General features: G+C 37.8%; 1 protein-coding gene across 13 annotated transcripts in view; it reads left to right on the top strand.

Moving 5' to 3' along the window:
* Window positions 1–26098, top strand: part of ROBO2 (roundabout guidance receptor 2) — an 847836-nt gene that overhangs the window by 725926 nt on the left and 95812 nt on the right. For 8 of the 13 annotated variants that reach the window (XM_033051272.2, XM_033051268.2, XM_033051271.2 and 5 more), the window contains exons 6-9: window positions 1082–1209; window positions 4477–4488; window positions 16717–16841; window positions 21082–21253. In XM_033051272.2, the coding sequence (XP_032907163.1) occupies window positions 1082–1209; window positions 4477–4488; window positions 16717–16841; window positions 21082–21253 (437 nt within the window). The remainder of the gene's footprint in view (window positions 1–1081; window positions 1210–4476; window positions 4489–16716; window positions 16842–21081; window positions 21254–26098) is intronic. The other 5 variants (XM_033051267.2, XM_033051273.2, XM_033051269.2 and 2 more) reach the window with 1 other exon arrangement.

Below are 26098 nucleotides of genomic sequence, written 5' to 3'. Positions count from 1 at the left end.
ATAGAATTGACACCTCTTGAAGTCTAGATCCGTCTTTAGTTTTCTGTTCCTATTTCAGTGATACATGTGAATCTGAAACCAAGTCTAGATTCAAGGTGACTTTAATGTATTGTATTGAGAAGAAATGTTGTTGAAAATCATTTAACAAAATATTATTTAAAGGGTAAAGTATCTATGCTGATAAGAGTTTTCCTGATTTGAGAACCAATGACATTTTATACAACGTGACGTGTCCTGTTAACATTGATGAGCTTTGGATCAGAGCCTAAAACACTTTGTTAAGCATGACTTCTGCAGGATAAGAACAATTTAACTGAAAATATTTTTCTGGGTATAATCAATCTAAATATCTTGAGAATAAATGCTCACTGCATGTTGCAGTATGTTGCATTAATTAAGTTTTTACACATCCTCATAGTTTGAAAATTATTTCAACAGTGGAGACAAAGAAATGGACAAAACACGATTGAATTGCTTCTAATTCCTTTTAAGAAAGAGAAGATGTCACTGTCCACCCTTATTGAATCATTTTGTTGTATTTCTGTGAAATTGATAAATCTGCTCTAATGTGCCTGTTCAATAAATGTCACCTTCCAGTGCCTGAATATATTTTTTATTGTTTGCAATTGAGTAGTGAGATCCATGCTCACTGTTCTCTAAGGGATTGCTGCTGTAGGGAAAAACTGTATATAAAAGGAAATTTCCAAATCAGCAAAAGGTAAAAGGTTTAGCTCACATAGTTAAAGGCATGATAAACCTGACCTGTCATGTATTGATAACTGATGTCTGATACCTTAATTTTATCTTTTTCGTCTAGATCAAGGACAAAGTGAATGATATTACTAATAAAGCCCTAATACTGAACATAGCAATACTAATTCTATGTAAAGTTTCTAACTAATGCGGAGTGCAATAAAAATGTCACGGAGATTAATGCTTCGTGGGATTATCTAATGCTGGATAATAATTTATCTTCCAAAGTTGGCTCCAAGATAGATTCAGAGTGGCATTTTCCAGGTGATAGTTTTTGTCTATTCCTGTTGCCCACAAAAAGAGTTTCCATTCTTTTGCTGTGCCACAGGTATGACATCAAAGACGACTACACGCTGCGCATTAAGAAAGCCATGAGCACGGACGAAGGCACCTACACCTGCATCGCTGAGAATCGAGTTGGGAAAGTGGAAGCCTCTGCTACGCTCACCGTGCGAGGTGAGTGCTCCCACAGAGGCAGGGCTGTGTCCTACACGGAGAATTGCTTTCTGATTCTTTGAGATAGGCCACAGCCTTCCCTGCCATTGTTTGGGTGCCACACACCCTTTGCAGTGGTGGCACTGCTGCACTGGTTTATAGCGCAGGTGAAATCTTGGTCCTGTTGATATCTCATACAAAATTTTAATTGATTTCAGGAGGATAGGATCCCCCTGCAGTTAATGCCCTGTCCCAATGTGTTTTTATTGAAGGGCAGATGCATATATGCATAAGCTAGCACTGCATAACCGTGAGCATAGACATTACTATGTGAGCCATCAGTTCAGGCTATTAGTCACGTTTCTTTCTCTAAGAAGTATAAGGAGTAGAGCAACTATATTTATTAATGACAAACATAACACAGATAATATTATTATGGGATTAGCTCTGCCATAATTAAGCTCTCTACCACTACCCTTTATCCAAAAAATAAACCATAGCCAAAGGAAAGAGAAAATCCTAATTAAATTATGTTAGTATTACAAGGTAAAGACTAATTACGCTCTCCTAAAATATTTGTGGTCTCTAGTATCCACTCACTGTTTATGTGCTGCTCTTTGATTTGGTAAGGAGGTTTTAAGGCTGGTGGAATAATGAGCTGACAAAAATATCTTTCAGGACAGTAGATATAGGCATGCTAAAGATTATGGGGAGAGAAAAAGTTTGTAAGCTAGTATTTCTATTTGAGTAAATAGGATATAATAGTTATTACCTCATTCCAAAAGAGAAGCAGCAATTTGGCACAATGGATATCATGCAGACACTATTTCACAGTTTAGTGGTGCATGCTGACGGTTTTCAGTAGAGCTGGGAAAGGTTAATAAAAACATTTTTAGCTTTATCTGTCCTCCTCTTTTCATACACATTAAATCAAATGTTCAAAGTCTCAATGGATTGCTTTATTAGAACTGGGGTCAACTGACCCAAGAGGCCAGCTTCCATTTCCATCCATTTAATGCATGGACACAGTTCAGTTTAATTTGCTGAATTCAAAGGGAAAAAAAAAAAAAAAAGAAGCCAGAGTGGCTTTGTAAGGGGAGAGATGTTGGTATGTAACAAAGAAAAGAGAGCGTTGTGATAATCTGTTGAAATATTTCCTCAGTGTTCACTTTAGACTGTAAGTGACAATATGGCTCTTCCCATTTTAAATTGAGGCAATAGGTGTGTAAGAGATTGTTCTTCCTTTTTGTAATATGGGAAAATTAGTCACCACAGCAAATTCCCAGAAATAGTCTCACTCTGTTCTTTGTCACAGGCAGGATCACAATGTCCAGTAATTCTGGTAACCAGTTGCCTGGCCTTTGAACACTCCTAGAACTGTGTCCACTGTGCACATTACTGGAGCAAGCCTTTTGGATTTGCTACCCTGACTTGTAAAGTGCACAGTAGCTAGAACCCAGCAAAAAAATCCTTTGAAATCACTGAAGCTTAAACCCAATGAAATTAAAGGGGAAAAACTCAAGGAAATCTGTCATTTAATATATCTCCCCCCAGTAAAAGCATGTTTTCATTATCTTGTGTATTTTCCCCCTTGGTTTGTAATTTACAGTCAAATACATAGCATTTATTCAATAAAAAGGAAGCCATGATATTAGAAACATGCTACATGTTCAAGATATGACAGAAAATGAGGAAAAACAAGAAATTCATTGGAGAAAGCTTTTACTCTGAATTTTCTGTAAACAAAGGACTAGGAAATCTCCCTTTGACTTTAAAGGGATGATGAACAATGGACTTATTAATTAAAGAAAACCTTCATTCTGAATTTTGAATTGACACTGTTGTCTGACACTGGTTTTACCACGTCATGTAAAGGAGCAAAACCACTTAGCATTTCAAAATTTACCTTGAGCTTGTCTTGGACCTTGCAGGTGTCGTGTAGTTCCATCTGCACACATGACAAAAACCACATAGCCCTTAGCTCCCTCACTCACAGCTCCATCTCCTTAACCAGAGGATGGGGATGCAGTCAGGCAGGTTGCATTACACTGCCACAAACAACAGCAGAATCTGAGTTCTGTGACCCAGACTCCATGTTCTCTCATGGAAAGATGCGTATCACTCTTACACCCCATCTTTCTGCAGAAGAAGAAAAATGTCCATAATAAAGGAAGCCAAAAAGTGTTCCAATAGATGATGGGTGAGAATGGCAGCAGACTAGACACAGTTAAATAAAATAGGGACAGAGCCATTGAAAAGCTGAGAGCTAAGAAGGCCCTTGCAACCTCTGTTACCCCTCAATTTGCATGTCTTACATTTGACCCTAGCCTGCACATAAGCACACAGGACTGGTAATCTTAAAAATTAAAAAACATATATAATTGTGCCAATGCTCAGAAATGTGCAATTGTTGCTGCTGATAAAATAAGGGAAGCTTTGCCTACACAGCTACAACCTGGAGTCAATTTTATGTCCAAATTTTCAGCTGTTCTGAAAGAGATGTCTATATTTTATTAGCAGAGGGACTGACAGCTCTTTTCCCCAGCACAATTGTAATGAAGGGATGTTGCTATAACCAAGAAATCACCTGTTGCAGCAGCAACTTTCAATCTCTGTATCAGCCTGAAACAGTATTAACCTGTCAATCATTTAACAGCAATTTTTTAGCAAGTTGAAGTTACCTAAGCAGTGGTTTGGGAGGTTCTGGGTTGAAGCCCCTGTGGCCATTTCAGCCCATTTGTTATATTTTCATCAGCATTGTCAGTGATGAGAAAGCACTGTGCTGTAAGCTTTCATGCCCATTATTGAATGAGAAAAACTGTCCTGGGCTTTCTGTAGCCCTTACTGCTATACTGACTGGTCATGCTTAAAATTCAGTTGTTATATGACTCAGAAAGCAAATGCCTTGCATGACATTAGGCAGTGTGAGGCTTAAATTGATGTGTTCATTGGGATCTAAAAGTTTGTGCTAATGCAATGCAATTTTTCTTTTATCAGGCATTAACAATGATATTTGATGATGGCATGCGAAGATAATAAAAATGTTTCTCAGAGAATGGTTCCAGTCAGCTTGTTCAGATGCTATGCTCAAGTAAATGGGATGATAGTGGCACGTGACTAAACAATAACAGCAGTGAACATTTGACTTAGACTGCCATTTGAGGGGTTAGCAATCATGGTAGTATCCATAGTGGAAAGTTACATTACACGTCATGCATTCTGACAGATATTCTTTTCTTTTTTTAATTTCCTTTTTATGTTCTCACTACATCATTGTAATGTCAACAGCTCGCCCCGTTGGTAAGTAACCATCCTTCTATCCATTTTGGCATGGCTTCATGCAATGCTTCATCTTTCATTTGCAACAGCATTTCACTGGCTGGAATGAGCAGCCAGCGCTTAATAGTTGTAACTGTCTAACACCAGGCGAGCGGTTCTGTCTGACAAAGTGCTATTTGCAAACGTTGTATTTCCTGCTGTGTCATGTACAAGCACATTTGCCAAATCACCAGCGAGTACTGATCAGTGAGAAGGGGTGGGTGTGCCGATACCGAGCCACAGTCACGCATTGCGATGTTTTATCTGTTTTTGGCCTGGTGGAAAAGCCACTAAAATCAACAGGAGGGATTGTGTTGAGTTTGGTGAGCTTCTCCCAGGCCCTAAACAATCAGCTCATCCTGCTTTTCCTGCACAGCAGTAAAAGCACAGGCTTTGCATGTCCTGTCTTTCTTGTATTGTTCAAAGAGTTCTGAAATGAAGAAGTGCTGACATTGAAGAGGGGATGGAATACATTTCTGGGCTTGCTGAGGAAGTTCATCACTGATTTCTGCCCTTGGGTCGTCTTGGAGTGCAGTTTGGAGTGCACTGTATAGGATGCAGACTGTTTTGAAAAACATGTCCTAAGGAAGACAACCTCTAGGTTTTAAATTCCCACACTGAAAATTTCATTATTTCCTGTGCCTTTGAAATTCTGTAAATGCATAAAAATCTTACTGAAAATCATGGAAAATTTGCAACTGTCAGTAGCTGAAATTAACTTCTGGTGTTCAGAAATATCCTGAACGTACGATTCAATTTTCTTTCATGAATATTTACTCTGTGCGTACATGGATTTAGTTTAATGAGCTGCATTGCTCCTCTGATATTTGTAGTTTGTATTTAAATGTATCTTTTAGAATAATATTATGGTTACTCTGATTTTTTTGGTTTAGTGTAAAAAGTCAGTTCTGGTGTTTATGGAGATTGATGAGGGGTTTGATCTTTATTTACTTAGTCAAAGCTTTTGTTCGACTAAAGTTTGAGAGTTTGAATCCATCTCAGCTCTTCACTGTTCTAATTTTGGAGGAGGAAAGATTGGAGCAATTTAAAGATAAAGTCCAGGTTAGCCTCTGTTTCCAGCCTAGGGTGAGCCCATCTTATTAACTTGGTTGAGCTAACATCTATGGAACCAAGCCAGATACCTCCACAGCCACAGCATGGCTTACCCCCACCTGGAGAATTCCCTGTGCAGAATAGAAATTCACTCTTCTTCATTTGGGATTTTGATAGCCAGCTTTAAACCCAAATCACTACTGCATTATTTTGGCATTAGGCTGGTTCTCAAGTAATTCATTCCCAGGAGTTGCAGAAGTGTAAAACTGCAGTAAACTTGGGAGAAGATTTTCCTTTGCTTAGAAAATGTGTTGTGAATTTAGTGTGCTTCTTCATTCGCTAAGAAATGCCACAAGATCATAAGTAGTTTGCTTGTAGATATTTTCTTTTTCACTTTGCTGACAAGGCAAGGAAAAGAAAGTAATAAAGTGGAGACTGTTTCAAGCTCTGTGAAAACTACATAAAATAAATGACTGGAAATTCACAAGAAAATGATAGGTTTCAGCAGTGTTGATAGTGTCTCATTTCACAGCACTCATTCTTTTTTAAGATTTTTCAGGCCATTGAGTCATCCCTGATTCCATCTCAAAGCTTGTATAGCAGGTCTTGGTCTCAAGTTACTTTATGTCCAGGTATATGATTGTGCGATCATGCAGCGGTCAATTCCAGATATTCCCTGCCTAGACAATTTTATTTTGCTGAAGGAGAACAACTGTGAGAAAGAAATTTATTTTTTCTACAGAATTTATTCAGGAAGCTGAAATTAGAATGGTTAATCTTGAAATAATTACTTTATGGTCTTTATCAAGTTATTTAATTCTGTGGTAGTCTTTGTGACTTGTGAAAGGATTGTTTGATGTAGAACTCCCATACAAGTGTGTGTGGGGATTGTTGTGTTTAAACAGATCAGAGTCAGTCACTTACCTGATCCTGTACCTGTAGAAAGAAAGTGATAGTGTGTACCTGTACTGGGTTTTTTGCCTAAGTACCTGAAATAAAGCCAATTTCTGCAGTTCATTACTCTATTTCATTCAAGACTAGGCAAAGATGGTGGCTACCCATCCTGGTGATTTGAAAATTTAAAGTCTGGTAAGACAAAACAAAGAAACTTCCCTCTCCACCAAGAAACCCAAATAGTCTTCTGTTAAAATTGTCACTTAACAAGAACAGTGAGTCAAATCTTGTAGCATTATTTTTTTAAAGAAATTAACTGGAATGCAGAGCAAAAATACCTCTCCTTACCTAAAGGAAGCTAAACAGAACAGTACTTCATATAGTTAGCTCACAGCTTTCTAGGAGGATGGCATTTTAACAGAAGTGTATTTGTATATTTATGTATATGTTAAAGTGCAGGGAAGCACTTAGAAGTTTATATTTTTTCATAACACCAGAGAATTATCTAGGTACTTCTGTCTCCCATCACTGTCTCCAATTCAAAGCAGACATGTTTTTTCTTTACTAGGTTTTAAAAAAGACAATTTTTTTTTTCTGATGAAGAATAGAGAAATATATTTTTAATGCTTCAAATTTATATTTCTTGTTGCAAATGCATTAATTTTCATTTTATGGACAGTTTTTGCCTGTTTCAAATATTTGTACTCTGTTAGGTGAGATATTTTATTTTAATTTCAGCTTGAGTGGAAAATTCAGGAGTGGGATTACCTATGGCCATGTTGGGTTCAAGCAGTTATTAACAAATGGTTCATATTACACATATAAAATGAGGTATGATGCTGCCCGAGGTGGGTGGCAGCTGGTGAATTTAAAAGCTCTATGCCAGATTACTCATCATGTTTGAATTTGCTGCTAGGAATAAATGTGTTGCCTGTTTCTAAAATAGATTATTTATAACCTTTTGAAAAGATTTCTGACAGGATTTACAACAGATGGGTTTAGGAAATGAGATATTTATCCTTATTTAGACCATTTCTATATTTATTTCACTCATTAGATAGATAGTTGTATTAGGTTTTGTGATATTGTTCAGATAGTTCAGATTGGTAATTGAGAAAGAATTCTTGTTCTTCCTCCTGACTCTTGCAGGGAAAGTCTATATACAATGAATGCTTTTATTTTTATTGCATTCATTAACATATCACCTTGACTTGAGACACTGAGGATTTATAAATATCAATAATGTGGATTGGTGTGTGATGGGAGAGATGAGATCGTGCTTGGTGCTATGATGCCATCTTTCAGTGGCAGAAATCTCAAATTTCTATCAAAATGTGCTATCTTGCCTGTTTGGTACCACTTAGAGAAATTTTCAGGAGAGGGCAAGGACAACAGTGGACATTGGGCCTTTTGGACTTGTTAAATGAAAGAATAGGACATCATTATTTTTAAAAAAATCAGCAAAATCTTCAGATTTAAAGGTAGAAGGTAGCTGTAGAATGAAATTCAGATTGTTTCATATAACAGTAAGATATTAAAATATGAAGATGACTTGTTCTGATTTTTCATAGCCTATAAATGCCACTCTAAAAATCTTGACGCCCTTAGCATATCTACTTTGCCTCAAGTTTAGTTGCTGAAATGCAGGAAGTGATCAAGAGCCCTGTTATTTTAATTTTTTTTTTTAATTGCTGTGCTCTAGCTTGGGATTTCAAGGCATAACTTCAATCTAAGGATTTCAATGCATAACTTTTTTTTTCTTTTTTAAACTTTCAAAGTTTCTCAAAGCATGCTCGAATCAGTGGGAATTGTTTTCCCGTTTCATTGGCTTCATTGGCTGAGTATATCCATAAGTCTTTGAAGATTAGTGTGTAAAAAAGGTCTGCTGATGTGTTGCTCTCCCCAAGCTTTTCCCTTCCTTTCAGTGAAAGGAGTAATTGGTTACCTTTCCTTCAAGAGGAACGTGGAAATCAATACATTAATCTGTTCATTTTTCCCTTTGCTTTCTTTGCTCTGTTGCTGCCAGCCAATTTACAGCTTGGATGTGATCTCAGTGTTACTCAGCAGCAAAACTACTGTGTGCCCTATTCCTTGGATGTTAACATTGTCAGTCAGAATAAATAGTCATTTTTCTTCCTCTCTCCTTTTTCTCTCTTCCTCTAACAGTGCCCCAAATTGAGCAGAGTGTCTCCTCTCCGCCTTATTTGTTGTCAAGGGTAAACAAACCAGGAATTTGTCACCTTTCTCACTATAGATGTAGCCTCTGAGCCTGTCTGGCCTCTTTACCCTTCTCATCATCTCCTTAGCTCTTCTCTTCAGCATGTGAATTCATGTCTTTTTGAAGGAGCTAACCAAATTATACTCATTATTTGATGAAATCCTACAGTATCAGCAAGGGCTGTGCTTCTCTTTTTTTAAACATCTTGCAAACAAACCATCCTGCTATGTCCCCTCAAAAAAGGAATCAAGGCATATTACACATATTTGGTGGCATAATTTGTTTTGTTTGGTAAACTCACAGAAGGTAAAAGCAGCACAGGCCATCCCCTAAGGGTACAGTTGGCATAACTAAAGGCTAAAGTGTTAATATTTTAGTAGAGCACATCTTTTCTGTGTGATCTGAGCAAAAGGTGTATCCTGAATCTCAGGCACTTGGGAAAAAGCAAAAAATTACAAAGCATTAATTAAAGTAGAGAAAGTCCTGAGTAACAGAAGTTATTGGGCAGACACAACCAGTGCTCCCTTTCTTTTTGTGCATCAAAACTAAATGCAAAACTTTCTAGATTGGGTTTTTCAGCAGCATCTGCAATATTCCAGGGCTGCTTAAAAGAGGTGATTGGACAAGGTATAATAAAATAGGGATGTATGACTAAATGTGAACAGGCTACAGTCTAATGCTGGGATGAAATTAAGACTGATAATTAAATATTTAAGTTCACTGTAAAACAAAGAGGAGGAGGAGCCCAGGAAAAGGGCTGCTGCTAAAGTCAGAGCACTGGAAAATGGCATGGGGGAGTGGAAAGATGCCTTTGTTTTTGTCTATGTAGGAGGCAGACTTGATTTTTTAAAAATAATTTTTCTCAGTGTATTTTTTAATTGACATAACATAGTTCTAGGGAAGTATGAAGAACCAGTCTTTATTTCTACCGTGTGGATTCATCCCACTTCATTCTTTTGGGTCTTCCAGGGATAAAAGAGAGATTCTGTGTGTTAAAATATATAGGACAGTTAACAGTTTTTACTTATTGATTCTCTAAACTTCTTTCACCTCTTGCAAAGAAGGAAAAATGCTTATGGTTCTATGCTTTAAGAGATTATCTGCTTCAGTGTGTCAGAGCAACTGAAGGATAAAAATGTTGTTATATGTGAAATTCAGAACCTGAATTTAAATTGAAAATTAGAACAATTAGTATGAAAGAAGGTTTAGCATTCACAAATGATCAAAGTGTGCTCTTTTCACAACGTGTTGTTTACACATGGTTCATCTGAAAACAGCAACAAACCAAAACAAAAGGAGCATCTCAGTTTCCATGAGACAGCAGCAGTGTGGAGGACACTTCCAGGGGAACTAGTCCTGGTAATAATTCCCCCCTGCTCTCTACCTCTTACTCTGGTTCTTCTTCCCCAGTGTTTCCTTTAGTTACCTGCCTAAAGTTCTCCCCAGTTGTGCCATGTGCTTCTGCTGTTGTGTATTTGACCTGTTGTTTCAGGACATGTGAGAACTAATTCCGAAGCAGCGTCAATGTTAAAGGTGGTATCCAAGCCATGGATTATCCTGGCTCCCCTAAGTTATGGGAAGCTGCTTTCCAGAAGACTCCAAACCAAGCACCTGCTTTACCCCATCCATACCTGTGATTTTTAAATAATATAATGGGTGCAATGAAGTGCTTCATAAATCACTTGTTATCCCCACAACCTACCCTTTCTTCACCTTTGTGTCAGAGCTGTTCAGCTGAAGAAGGAATCATGAAAGACAGAGAACACTCTAAATGGACAAGCAAGAGGACATAGTTAAAAAAATAAACAAACCAAAACAAAAATCATCTACCAGATGAGATTTATGCATTTGTTTCAAAGGCTACTGTACTCACACAGCTTAGGGAATGGCAGAGTAAGAGAGGAAACTCATTTTCCTGGAAACCCAGTTGTAACTCAAGTGCTAAAAAGTTACTGCCTTCCCTGTGTGTGAGCACAGCTAATCATTGGAGCAAACCATAAGATTGAGATGTCTTTTCTCTTTAAAGAGAATTATTATCCTTAGCTTCCATTAGTTTATCCCTGATAAGAAAGATCTGAATTAGTAATAGGCCTAAGCCGTCATCCTCTCCATCTTCTGTAATGGCTCCTGTGTCAGAGGCTACACCCTTGATTTATCATTAGTCACAGCTAATAATGCACTAATAACTTTGTGTCCTAACAACCACACATCACTTTCAGTACCCATTAAAAAGATCTGAACTTTTGAGGGAAGAACTGCTGAATCAACACAAGTTTTTGGAGTTTGAGGCTGCACCTATTTTGCTTTCCTCTATTTACTCCATCAACATTAGTAGCCGAGCAAAAAGTCTTCCAAAATTTCTAGACTTTCTTATCTGCACTTCTTGGCAGATCATTCTAAACATTGTACCAGGTGTAATCTTGATTGTTCAAATGAAATTGGTTGATTTCTGCAGATGTACGGGGCTGAAAAAGGCTGTAGGTGGAAATCTTAGGTTTGCCTGCTGTCTCTTCCCTGCTGGAAGCAGAACTGAGTATTACAGAATCTTGCCATTTTACCAGACAGTGTGTTTCTACTTGTTCCTCAGAGCCTTTTCCCCTACCAGTATCTGAATTTTGCTTAGAATATTTACAAGTCAGCATCTTTCCCCTTGCCCCCTTTGAACCAGTCATAGAAACATATTGGTGGGTGATAAACAATTTCAGTTTAAAATGAAGCCCTCATCTTTATCACTTTAGCTTGCCTAAGTAATCTCCATGATGAATTTCATGTGCAGTTCACTATCAACTGAAATTAGTTGTAATTAAAGGCTGTCAAATCTGTAATTTAAGCCCTTGAAATTTGTTGCTGTCACTCATTTCCTCTAATACTTTTTTTTTTCCCATGGATTTGATCCAAAGTCCACATAAGCCAATAGGAGAATTTCTACCAGCTTTGATAAGGTTTGAATAAATTCTCATATTCCCTGGTAGAATCATAGAATCTTTTTGGTTTGAAAAGACCTTTAAGATCTTTTAAATACTTCCAGGAATAGTGATTCCACAACCTCCCTGGACAGCCTGCTCCAGTGCTTGACAGTCATTTTGGTGAAGAATTTTTTTTTCCTAAAACTCATTCTAAACTTCCTCTAGCACAATTGGACACCATTTTCTCTAGACCTATCACTTGTTACTTGGGAGAAGAGATCAATAAGATCTCCCCCAAGCCTCCTTTTCTCCAGGCTAAACATCTCCACTTCCCTCATCAGACTTGTGCTCCAGCCCCTTCCCCAGTTCCATTGCCCTTCTCTGGACATCCTCCAGCCCTTCAATGTTCTAACTTGCTGCAATATCCATTTTTAATTAAAATCACCAATATAATGCAGGAACCCAAGGGCATCTGGTCTGGGGAAGGTACTGTGAGCAAGTTGTGATAATGAAATTCCTGTAGGGTCATTGAATTCCATGTCAACTTCAAATCAACAAGATCAGCTGAGAAAACTCACTGGAAAAAAATGTCGCTAATACTTGATGTACTATTTGATCAATGTACATTTTTACTATTAATTCACATTTTTATGTATTAAATTTCTCCTCCCTTTCTACCACATTTCTTATCAGATGACCAGGGTTCACCTACAAGGGGGGAGCTCTCTGTCTCAGTCAAGCTTCTCTTCATCAGCAGCTTTATCAGCTCCTGTTGACTCAGTGTAACCTTTAGTATTCAGGAGCACTACTAAGAAGAAATGCATGAAATCCGTCCTATCAGATTAGAGATTCTCCTAACTATTAAGATTAGAGTAGAGCTGAGAAATCCCTTTGAAATTATATGCATCTTTTTTCTTTTTTTTTTTTTTTAATTTTATTTTTATAAAGCTCTTTAACACTGGAGCAGGGGCTACCTTGATATAGATTTATTAACAGCATAAGAGCTCCATTAAGTCATGCATAAACCACCAACATCCTAAAGGAGTGCAACAGAATGCACTCTTCCCATTTTGAACAACATAACTAATGCTCAGTACTGCTCATGCTTTCCTATCTCCATTTTAATTCCTGCAGTCGAATACTGTTCTGTGCTGTAAAAACAGTTCTGAACATGATGTGATTAACCTTAGGGTCCCCCCAACCCCTCATCTCAAAGCCCCCTCGTACATGGCCTGTGCTTTCTATTCATGTTCAACCATCTGATTTCCATATCATCTATTAGCATAACAGAGCTCTGGTGTGACATTGATTGAAGCCAGCGCTTGCTGAATGCAGTATCAAAGCATAATTTACCAAAAATCAAATCTAATTTACTGTGTACTATTTAAATTTCTCAAAAAAAAAAAAGAAAAAAAGAAAAGACGTTTCAGTAGAAATATATTGGGTCTGTAATCTTAATTGTTCTTTTTTTCCCCGTATTTTTGACTATTCTGCTGGAATCCAAGCAATATATTTCATTTCAGAGCCACTGTCTTTGACTTTCAGATGTCAGTTAAGCAAAATGTTTTCCACTCTGCTTCTTCCAATCCAGTTTGTGTTACATCTGAAATAGTCTGATAGGCAACAACACTTGGTTTCTGCTTCATAAGTTTTTTCAACAGATCCTTTTAATGATCTTAATGTTTAACTTGAATAAAGCATTAAAGTACCACAAAACTTTAACAGCTGAAGCATATCAAGCCTGCTGCTACTTCTCTAACTGTACATTTTCAGAATGTTTTAGAAATTCACCTACTTTAAGAACAGCAAGAATAGCTTGAATAAATTTTGCCCAGTATTCCACTGAAGCTGTGCTTTGAGCAAGTCATGATCTCACTTAACCCTTCTGCAGAATGGAAGTAATAATATTTGTCTGTCTTTATAAACAGCATCCATATGTGACCATAATGAGCTCTCTTTTAAGAAAATTGAAGGACCCAAGTGCTTGTTCTGTCAAAGAAGCCTTGCTGTCTCTGAGCAGGGTCATGCTGCATTCTCTGAGGATAATGGCAGTCACAGTGTTTGGGTTGTTACATTTGACCAAGAATTGCTCCTGCAATTATTGACTGTTACTTTCAGTTTTCAAGTTCAACTGCAAATTGACAGATAAAACTATTACTGTGAAAACATTGTTTAAATGCTGTAAACAAGGGTATATTTATCAGAGGCTGTCTGTAAACGGAGCTGTAGCTGAATAGGACAACAAACTATGACAAAAGGAAGATTTCCTTCATTATGCAACTCCATCTTTGAATATTTATTTTAGAAAATGCATGCAAAGTTCGGGTTTTTTTCCAAAAATGAGTTTTTCATGTCCTTTAAAATTATGTTGCTAAATAATTTGGCTGAAGACACTGGTTTTGTGCTCGATTTACTGTGAGTAAAAGCTCTGATTCGTTTATTTCTTTAGTGAATTTCTAGTAACTAGGGCTGCAGAGCAAAGCTAGAAAAGGCATTGTTGCATAACTATACATGATTGTTTGCTGGAGTCTTTAGAAAGCCTGACCTAGTCACTATGAGGCCAAATATCTGCTCATGTGGTATGGTCAAATGGTGGAGAGGACTTGGTGTGCGCAGGGAGAGAACAGAGCTACCGATTTATTTTCCTTGTCTTATTGGAGGAGGGGAATAAAAGAGGAAAAGAGGAACTTTTTTTCTGCTCTAAGGGAGGTGAGAGATGTTGAAAATTAGAATTAGGGATAGGTCAAAAACTGGAAACTAGGTAGAAATCAGGGTGTGTATTTCTCGTTGTTTCTTGACTACCAGATTACAGGTCTGCTACAGCGACAAATTCAGTTGTTTGTATCTGTTTAGCGCTCTGAATTACTGATTTACAGTAGAGACCTGTGTGTGAGAGTGTTTCAGATGAACCCTTAACCTTGCTGCCTTGCATTTACTCAGTTACATGATTTGAAGGACAGGCTCATGGAAATGCCGTGCCCTTCTTGCTTCTGTTGAGCTGTCTGAAAGCACTGTGTGTGCACCCCCAGGGCGCCAAGCAAACCTAAGAAGTGAATTTAACCATCCATCCTGCCTAGGACAGATCTGTGGGATGCTCTCCTGACACCAGGTTTTTAGGCACCATAGGAAGATTGTGGTCTTGAGGCCGCCCACAACACTGCAGTGATTACTGCACTGCCATTTCCTGGCACCTCTGGGGGTTGTCATGGATATGCTGGGTGAAACAAGGTGAGGGAAACCCAAGTAGCTTGTTGCAGCACTTGAGGAGTGGTACAGCATGAGTTCAGTTCCTAGAGTATGTTCAGCACCATCTTACAGAAACCTTAAAACACGTGGCTATAAACAGGCAGCTGGAGGGCACCTCACCCTTAGTCCTGCCTGGTCATAAGATTAACAGCTCCCAAGGTGGAGGAAGAGGTGGACATTTCTCCCCAGAAAGGCCCAAACCTCTCTTAGGAGTGTGAAGCAGAAGAAAATACCCTCTACCTTCTAAACTGATTAATGTTTATTAAGTGCTTTACAGTTCTTGTTTTAAGAGCGCCCACACTACTCAACTGATGCTCTTTAGACTCCTGCTGATCTGTAAAGCCTTGGGAAGAACCTCATGAGATAGCTGCAGAGTGTGTTTTGAGAGAATCAGGTCTGCTCACATTTTACACAGTTAGCAGGTTTGTGTCTGTGCTGCCAGCAGGTGTAATCGGAAGCTGGGTCTTGATTGCTCTTCGTGCCTAATTAAATAGTTTGTAATTATAATGCTGAAAATACGGTTTTCTAAAACACTTAAATTCTGTTTACCTGAAAGCTTAGTGTTCCTAAACCATCCCTCTGCACACCCAGAAAACCAGTAGTGGCATAGAAGAAAACAAGGGTGGGGTGAGGGGTTTGAATTCCTTTTTTTACTTTTTTTTTTTCCTTCTTTATCCTGCCCCAAAAGTTAGCGAGTCCTTTGAAAAGAATATTTGGGGATGCTGCTTACATTTTTAAAATACACAAAAGAGTACAAATCCCCTTTCAGTGAATTGCAGTGATGAACCAAGAGGGGAGGGTTTGCATCAAAAAATCATTTGCTTTACTTCTACATGATGCTCAACATAGTTACTGTTTTCAAGTTTTTTATCTCAAATCCTCTAACACTTCTTTCCCACTCTCTTTCTACTCATTAGCACCTTTTCTCTACCTTCACATTTCCAAGCATTGACTCTATTCTCCACCATTCCCCTACAAAGAAGTCAAACTATGCCCATCTCTTGGAAATTGTTCACTTCTGATTGTTCTTCCTGGTCCCCTATGACTGAACAGTGTTTATTGCCAGCTACTTGAAAACATTGAAAACATGGCCAGGCCTGCTTCTTCTTTCTTGTTTTAACTCCAGTCTCCTTTTTTCATTACCTTGTGTCTTCCTTACCTCCTGAAATACCTATTCCTTCTTACTCACCACTCATCTTTCCCCATCAACTCTTCAACTTTTGCTTCTCTCTACTCTTTAAACATGGTGAAACCTGGATTTACCTGGCATTACCAAGTTTGTGTTCTTTTAGCAACCATTCTTTTTACAGCAAGTCCTCCTCCCCTCACCATTCTTTACCACATTCTCTGCTTCTAAGCAGATTCAGGGAGCTCTTGAACTTGGGTTCTTTTGCTGTCATCCAGACCTTTCTCTCCTTTCTCAGTCATTTTTAAAAGTCCAGAAGGGCAGATTGAGAAAGGCAGTCTGTTCATCCTAATTCATGCCTTGCAATTCACGACAGCTCTGTGAAGTGTGAGAGGATCTGAGGGTGCTGATACCTTTCCAGAGCAAAGGTAGAATACATCCAGAGTCAGCAATATAAACACCTGAGTCCTGCTCTTTAGCATTTAATGTCATCAGAATTGACTCTAGCATGTATGGTTGTAATGTTTCTTTCCTTTGTTATTTTTTTTTTAATAACTGGGGATGTCACATACATATATTGCTGCTCTCTTTGTCGCTGTTGTTGTTTCTGTTTATATATTAATTCTGTCTATACTAATGAATGTTTCTGGTGTCATGTCCTCTGACATAAAACAAATCTCCATAATGTTGTCTTTTTCCTTCAATATTCCCTTTCTCTCCCTTGCAAAATATCCTAAACTTACACCATGTTTTTTCTTACCTTGTAGCTCCCCCACAGTTTGTGGTGAGACCACGAGACCAGATTGTAGCCCAGGGTCGAACTGTGACTTTTCCTTGTGAAACTAAAGGAAACCCCCAGCCAGCTGTTTTCTGGCAAAAAGAAGGAAGTCAGGTGAGTTGCAAGCACCCTGCAAGTCTTTCAAGTCTTTCTAAATAGTACATAATTAAATTTTAAGGAAAATTATTTACATTATCTTTCACAGTTTTCATCTTTCACAGAAATTTGTCTTTTTAAGCGGTCATTATTCTCTGCTGAAGTTTGTACTGATTTTTTTTTTAATATTTTGAAGAACACAGAGGCCATTTCAGTTGTTGTACCTGTGCTAGGCACATATGTACTAGGCACTTAGATGAGTAGAAAGAAACAGTATATATGTTAAAGGCTTTTTGTTCTGAAGCCCCCAACAAACAGGTGGGGGAGACAGGCACAGTAGATAATAAAAAGGTGTGACTCAATTTTGAACTAATCAGAGCCAGTAATTACAGTTCACAACCTGTCTAGACACGATCAAGCAGAATGTATCCAGCAAGCTAATTTGCATTGGTGTTTTCTCATAGAGCATACAGATACAGGTTTAGAACACAGAGATGCTTTCTTCAGTAAAATTGTCTCAAGAAACTTCCAGCTCTGACTTTGGAAATATTTACCTGATCATCTTTGAAGGCAGAATTGGTGAGGCAGTAATTGGCACTGCCATCAGTCCATACTAACTTCTATAGCTTAGTATTTGAATGTGATGCCACAACATTACTGGAGGCATTGTGTGTACCAGCTCAGGTAAAATGTGGAATAAGAGCTGAACCACAGATCTCCTGCTCTGCCCCACCTGCTTCTGCTTCACCTTCTCAGGAGACCAGAAAACTGGTCCAGAATGACAGGACCAGGCTGACAGCATTTTGTGCTCTGCTGTCTTGGTGGTTTACAAAGACACAACGTGATTACTTTATGGGTGTGATTATTTTATTGTCTGAGTGCAAGCTTAACCTTCAGTGTGTATCTCTCAGTGCAATATTTACAGAAATTTAGATCTAGACTCCAAGGATCATATCCTGGAAAAACACAGCATTGTGAGTCTCACTAAGGTGACAATTTTTCCAAGGGGAAAGTAGAAAGGCATGTTGAAATTCAAGTAGGAAGTACTGATGTGCTAGCAAACATTTCAAACCCCTTTCTTGTAGAGCATTTTAATAACATGGTAATGTTTATGTAAAGTGAGCTTATAGTGTCACACTTGAATCTAATAAAGTGGACATCCATCATGCTGTAATAAAGAGAAGAGCTTCTAATTAAAGTAGGACATCATTTTCAGGATTAAAGTCATTTAGCGTAATTGAAAAGTGTTAATACTCTATTTTATCCTCTTCCATTGGTATCACTTCAAGGGTAAAAACATTTTAAGGTGAAAATGCATCTTGTGTCTTTAATTGGAAGTTATTACCTACTGATTGTACTGTGTTGAAGCTGCTTAATTACAAACCTGGAAAATTAATTACCATATTGAGACTCAGATCCCTGAGGGTTAGAATAGTCTTTTTTTTGGCAAATAAACGCAACATAAAAATTGATACTCGTATGGTTTATAATCAAACCTTGAAACATGGCTCAATGTGGTTTACAGCATTCTCATGTTAATCTGAATTGATCATCAGTGAAGGCTGGGGTTGCCATCTCAATGTATAGCTTGCCAGATTTTACAGTGAGATGCCACAGCGTGAGTTTCCACATAGTGTATACCATCATAGCAGCAGAGAGTGGAATTTTTGCCAAATTACAGGACTTCTCACCTTTGCCTCCCAGCTATAAATTGTTGCTTGTCTCTACAATGCTGTTTCTGCTTTTAGGGGAGCTGTGTGCAGCACCACTTGCAGTGCTCAGAGTAATGTTATATAGTCATGTTACCCCACTCCAGTAATTGTAGGGCATTTTTGGTTGTGAATCCATTTCCCAATCCTGCATTTTTGAGCTCAACCAGCTGGGAGGGAGGGGAGCTGTTCCCTCCTGAGTAATTTTTTGTGCCAGCTTGTGTATAAACAGCTGGTCCTTTGTGCTTGGCAGCCTCTTCCCCAGGGACCAGCAGCCGCTCGCCGATGACATGTGTGAGGGCAGGGTGAGTGTAACCTTTAGAATCCGTGGATTAAACTCTTCCTTGAGATAAATTCAGTGGTGCTATATCAGGGGTGGCTCTGCTCCCTCTGTTTGCAGCCCAGCATGCCACCATTGCGCCCAGACGAGCAACTCAACAGCTAATTAAAACCAGTGAAATTGTGCAAAGTGTTTAAAAAGGAGTGGTGCTGTAATTTAGGACAAGTTATAGTTCATAGTTATCTGGCCTTTGAAGGGAGGAGTTCTGAGACTGGTGAACTCCTCCTGATGTGTGGAATATTCACTGGGACATGATACCTTTCCAGAACAGAGAAGCCCATACTGAAGATAAAAACAAGGATTGATTCCCCTTTCTAATGAAGTGATTCTAAAGAAGGTTCTTTCTAAAGAAGGTTCTGGACTCTTTTTCTCTAGGAGCTTAATCCTTGTACTGTCTTTTACACCCAACTTCTTTTTACACTTTGCATAATGAGTGATAAATGAAGTCAAGTTCAGCCATGTCAATTTTCTCCTCTTTCTCATAATATTGTAAGTTTTTTTAGTAATACCCTCATCCAGTAGGCATCTTGTGCCAGGCAGAAGTTATTCTGAAAGAGGTTCAAGGAGGTTCAGAAAACAGGACAGTTATTTGAGACACACTTAGTCCCATAGCCTGAAGTTATTTCAGAATTTTAGCACTCTTTTTTTTGCTATTATCTGACATGTTTACTGGGTGAATATTGATTTTTGAGGAAAAATTTGCTGTTATAAATTTCTTAAACATTGCTATTGGAAGGCAGTAAAAGAAAAGCCTGGTGTGATGAGTAACCCAGTAGCTTAATACAATTATACTTGGCATGTTGGATCTTATTTAAAGCATATCTCTTTCCTTTTGCTGCCAAAACCATAGAGATAAAGCCATGAGTTTCACTTAAAAATAGAATTTGTTTCTTATTTGAATTCTTACTTGTTTCTTAAGGAGTTTGTTGCTTATCAGTTCCAAATAATTTTTGTAAACCATCAAGGCCTGCTTTAGAAGAAACAGATCTGCAGAAAATTTGTTTAATACTCTTCTCTGCACTTTTGGATTTTCTTTTTGAGCCAATACGGACAAGCTTAAAAGTTATTAAGGAGTCATCATTAGAAAGCACAGCTGAGCTAGACAGAGCTGCAGTAATGACTGAAGGCTTATCACAGCATGGTGGCAGTGTTTTGGGGTATTCCTGATGCAAACAACTGTATTTTTCATAGAGTCTTGTTGAGTTGACATAAAATTCAGACCCTATTTTACTGGAATTATTGTTGTTTAATTATTGTTTAAGCTGTTCTCCTTTCTGTCTCATTGGGCAGTGCTGCTGACCTTTCTCTTCACATTGCCCTCCTTTTCCTGTTCTTATTTATTCCCAAGAGCTGTGCCAGAGGGTGTAACTTTTGCCTTGAAAACACAGCTCTCACCACTAAGACCTTTTCAGGTCTGTAGTATTGATTCATTCAGTCCCTCATCATATGCAATGACTACTAGAGCCATTCCAGTTATTATTATTGACGTCTCTCTTTTCTCCAATCCAGCCCAAAGGCAAAAACTAATCTCCCTGTTTTGTGCTAACTGATACCTTATCCTACATGAAATTATTTTTTTCTCTCTGATGATTTCCACATCAGATTAATACCCCTTCTCTTCACCCTCCAGGCTCTATGCTGTATTTCTCCTTTGGTTTATCACAGTTTAAATTTCCTTTTATTTCTCCTTTAAACTCTCATGCTCTGCCAGCTTCTCCTACTTTATGACATGCTCCTGTCTTCCTCCCAGTTTTACTTATGTGCTTACTTCTTTTCTCAGAACATTTTCACAGCCAAACAATAGTGCTCTGCTCTAAGTCTCCAGGATTCAGTGCTGGTTTTGTAGTGTTTGCTGTAGTGTTATGTCCTTCTGGTTTGATAGCCCAGTATATTATTACAATTGCATTCAGGATGAAGAAGAATGTGTCACAAATATAAATCGCTCGAGTGTGATTGTTGGAAAATGTCTCCTCGCCTACACCCCAGTCAGAACACAGCACTGTGAGCTGTCAAAAGGCTGTTTCTAATTTAGACTGTGAGTTGCCCAAGGCAGGGAAAGCAGCTCTATGTGTTCATAAAGTCAGAACCGCACTTACTTTTCCTCCTCGATTATTTATAGTACTTTTAAGGAAAAATCATTGTCTCTGTAGCTGAAGGAAAAGTGGTGCTTTTGTGCTTTGAATTGATGTGAGATGAATTGTCTTTGCAGAACCTACTCTTCCCAAACCAGCCTCTGCAGCCCAACAGCAGATACTCCGTGTCACCAACCGGGGACCTCACCATTACCAACATCCAGAGGTCTGATGCAGGCTACTACATTTGTCAAGCACTGACGGTTGCTGGAAGCATTTTAGCAAAGGCTCAGCTGGAGGTTACTGATGGTGAGCTGTTAGAAATTCCTATTGGTTTTTTTTCCTGTCACAAGTACTTTAAAAGCAGTGTAAATAAAGGCATGTGAGATCACATAAATCATAGAAGTAAATGGACAATTTTCTATAGGAAATAAAGTGAGAAAAGATCTCTGCATTCGTCTCTGGAGTAAAAAAGGTATCAAAGTCTAGTTTGCCTCTTGCATGCTTTCTGGAGGTTTGTTAACAATGGATAAAAGGGACAAACCATCTTAGAATAGGTTTGGTGAGAAATAAAGCTGCTTGGTTTGCTAGAGCTAAGATAGGACTGCCAAAAAAAAAAGGGAATTATGGAGAATGAATAGGTTTGTGATTAAAGCAGTGAACTGGGGTGCAAAAAATGTATCTCCATTCCCACCAGTCGTCAGTCCTATCTTAGACAAATAGGGGATGTGTCCTTAGCTCAATTAAATCAACACACTTGCTCTGAAGGTGGTGGAGTACTGCAGGTTTGGAATTCCTACAACACATAGCCCTTTAGTCCCTCTATGAATGAGACACCTACCTCAGGCACCTACCTGTGATCTAAGAATGCCTCAGCAGGAGTAGGTGTGAAAAAAATATTGAAAATCCATAGGTAGAGAAGAGTTTTCAGGGAAGGAAAAGAATTACATGGTCTGTCTCGATGCTTTTAATTTCAAATTTTTGGGTTTGAAATTCATTGTGCCTTGAGGTTTCCCATCTACAAACAGGAACCTTGTTGCTATCCCTCTTCATCCTATTGTGGATAAGAGGCAGTTTGCATCCTTTAATTTTAGTGAAGAAAACGAGAGAATCCCTCTTATACTCAGGGACGGTGGCATTCCCCAGCATCATTATTCCTTATCTTAACTGACACATTAAATATCTCCTGACAGACTTTGATGAATTTTTGCCATTAAAACTGTTGTTATATGCAGAGGTCTACTTTTACTGTTCCCTTAGAGACCTGCCTGCACCATGAAAGTTTGAAAAGATGTCTAATTTTGAATAATCTGCCTTTTCACAAGAGCATATTCATCACAAGTGACAGGTAGAGAGGTTCAGGCTCGTGTTATAGAGGTTTGAGCATTAATTTGATGCCTTTTCTTTGTTTTCCAAAAGCTGCCTATATTTTTATGACAAGGGGAAATAATTTCTGCCTTATCCTTGCATCTCTTCAAGCACATTGCTTTTCTGTAGTTTCTGGAGACTAAACACTTGGCTTTGCTCTGCAATTTCTTTAAGTCCTTTTTCTCATGGTTTATGACAAAATGATGCATTTTCATTCAATTCAAATTTAAATGTAGATTAAAAGGTCATTTAAAAGGAAAGGAAAGGCAATATTTTTTAATATCTGTCCACAGTGCTGCCTGATTCAGGGCCATGACTGTGATTGGAATAAATAGAACACACACACATTGGCTGGGAGGACATTGAGCTGTTAAATGGTCACACCTGCTGATGCTGCACAGATTTACAGCAACAGGCGCTGAGCGGATCAAATCAGGTTCAAGGATGCTAGTGATGAGAAATTCTTCCTTTTGACAGCCAAGGGCTTTGCTCCACCTTTATCTATTTCTTGTGTGGGGAAAAAAATAAATCCTAATTGATCTCTTTGGAATTTTCATTAGTTTGTTTAGCAAGCCAGGGGAAAGTGTCCCGGCTGAAATGCAAGCTCATCTCCAGTTAATTCTGATTAAAGGCAGCGTGTATTCTACATTAGCTGGTGGCTCTGCTGCTCAAGGAGTGCAGGGCCTGCCTTCCTCCAATGCTTTCCAGAACCCACTGTCAGCATGATCATTATGAAATAATGCAAGATTGCTTTATAGAAATACCATTTCATCCTGGAGTCAAAGGGCAGGTGAGGTCAGAAGAAAAGTGCCAAAACAACATTGTGGAGCTGAGATTATGTGAATAAATGTACCATTAGATCACAGATATTTTTTAATTGCTTTTACTGAGGAAGTTAACCATAAATGTCAAAATAATCTGTTTTGGTTGATGCTGAGCAGAAGTTATGGGAGCTAATGACTTTTATCAGTAGGGAAATCTGATTTAATAGTTTTAAGAATATAATAAAAGATAAACACTGTGCATGCTAGCTATATGCTTAAGCATTAGTGTTCTAGTTTTTGGCTGGTGATTTCAGTTTTACTTCCTAGCCCAGAATTTTTCTGTTTGGTTAATGATTTAATAATAGTGGTGAGCCATCTTTTTCATTTTGAACACATTTTTGTTTGATCCAGAGTAATTTAGATCCAATTGAAGTTCCAATACAGAATGAAAACATGTCATGTGCAGAAAAACAAGTGCTTAATTATACCATATATAGCAGTGTTTCAGTTGTTACATTTTTGCACTTACAAGTCTTTACTGGAAATATTTTTAACTCAAGTGTTCACATGAGAAGAGATTACTAGCTGTGATGAAATGTGCTGAGTTGAGTGATAATTTTGCTGATTATGGACTGTGCTAAGAGCCTTCAGCATATTTGAAATTCAAATCTTGTATTTTCTTGAAAGGCTATCATGTAATTCACTGTCTAATGCACATCTGGAAAAGCAAAATCATTTTAAAAGTTGAAGAATCTTAGCAATCCTTTCAAACCCAAGAAATGAATATGCAGCTCACAATCTTAAAATGACAGATCATGCAAGTTAACCAAGTGCTTCCATCTCTCTCTGTGCTCAACATAAAAGGAATAGTTTCCAATTTGTATTGTGTTAGTATTTGTCAATCATGCACAGAATATTTTGGAGAAGATCTTAATTTCACCTCAATAATTATAAAATTTGATTAATAAATGTTTTTACAGTTTATTTGTCTACAAATGTGACCACCATGACTCTTAGCCCTCATCCAATATATATTGCATATTTTATAGCAAGTGTGACAGTTTAAAACAGGAGAAACTCAGAACAACTTCACAGCTTCCTGTGAAGCTCTCCTGTAAAAAAAAAAGGTAAATGAGGGATTGGTCTCTGTTTTTCCACCTTTCAGAGAGAACCCTGTCCTATCATGAGTGTTCGTCATGTGAATTTCCTTACTTATGTCTGATTTTACCTATTATTTCAGCAGGATTTTTTTTTTTTTAAAAATTTGATTTTGGAATTGCTAAAGTAAAAACTTCATTTCATCTTTATCTTATTTTAATTTCCACTGTAATTTGACCATATATCCCCCAAACATGAATATGGTTTCAGTTGATCCAAACTGCATTTGTGGTGAATAAACTGTTCATGAACAAATATAATTTGTTCTTTTCCTATAATCTCTTCAAAAAATTAGGAATCTGGTAATATTTCAGTTACCAGAATAGGCAGATGTTGGCATCTTGGCACATCTTGGATATTTGCAGTTTCAGATACAGACATTTCCAGCTAGGAGAAAACTATATAAATTAAAAGAAACAAAGTAATTAAAATGTTTTAAAAGCAACCAACAATCTCCACACCATTTTGTGGCTATTTTTCACTAGCCCTCTGTTCTTCATAATTCTATACATCATTTTAAACTCTAACCAAGTTTTGGATCCTTACTAATGAGGACCTAAGCAGTAGGAATGCAAGCACACACATGTTTTAGAGAAGATTTACAAGTCATAGTTGTGAAGACAATACAGCCGTTCACAGATCAGTGGAAACTCTTAAGTGTTCATTTAACCTTTAGCCCTTAGTGTCATGGAAACCTGTAGTGGTCTTTCACCCATAACACCCTTGAAAATGAAGATTCCTTCTGGCCAGGAGGCTTTCAATTACACTATTGATCAGAGCTATTTAAAGGATTATGAGCTCCTCATTTGGGCTGTAAAAAAAATCTAATTACATGCCAAAGAACAATATCAGTAATGCAGTAGGTTTTGAAAATACCTACATTGCTACACATATGAAAGACATTAGATGAAGCAAATAACTGCAGTGGAATAGCTAGCAAGGTAAATAGTTGCTCATCCTTAATTTGTAGCTACCTAGAATACTGGAATTTTCTAGCTTACATTAAATCCAAAGGATAGCTTGCACAGCTAAGTTTTAAGTTCAATATGCTCATGCTACCGCTACCCTGATAGTACATGTGAGCTGAGATCAATTTTTGTTTTGCCAAATGACTGGACTGTTTAGTCATAAGGAACTTAATGAGATTAAACATTCTGTATCAAGGTAAAAATGCATGGCATTTTTCCTGTTCTGTAGCGTTTCCTGTCCTATCTCTTAAGTTCAGTGGGTGATATTTCAGAATTTCCAAAATAGCTTTCACATTGTGGTATTAAGAAACAATCTACATTTTCTCTTTTCAGCTCCAAATATCTATTGGCTTTCTAATTTCAGTTTCAATTTTAATGAATGTGATGAACTCACACTCCAAGGTGTGATTCTGACAATATTAATGATTCTGATCTTTGTGAATCTTGTTAACAAATAAAAGGTAGGTAGTATCTTTGCAACATTAAAAATATTAGAAACAATTATTTTAGGCATAGAATGTGCCACTAACATATCCCTGATATGTTTTATTTATTAAATAGCATGATGAAAGCACTTTGGATCTGTTAAAGGTTCCAGAGGTTTGCATCTCAAACAGCTCAAATACCACAGAAGCCATATTGTTCATAATAATTTGTTTCCACTTCATTGTTAGTCAGGTGTTGTGTATGGACTATAATAAACAGATTCTCAGCTAGAATAAATGATTCAAACTCAATTGACAGAGGCAGGCTAACTTGTACCAGTTCAGGAGTTAATCCTGCCTGCTACAGTATTTAATACCAGACACACAATTGTTGAGTTGTTCAAAATTTAAAGCAGCAGCAGTATGGCTGTTAAATATATAAAAGTACATTAAAAGGAAAAATAATTCTCA

Source organism: Catharus ustulatus, chromosome 2 (assembly GCF_009819885.2).
Source record: "Catharus ustulatus isolate bCatUst1 chromosome 2, bCatUst1.pri.v2, whole genome shotgun sequence".
NCBI lineage: Eukaryota > Metazoa > Chordata > Aves > Passeriformes > Turdidae > Catharus > Catharus ustulatus.
Note: the sequence above shows the minus strand (reverse complement) of the source record. Positions and strands in the feature narration are given on the sequence as shown.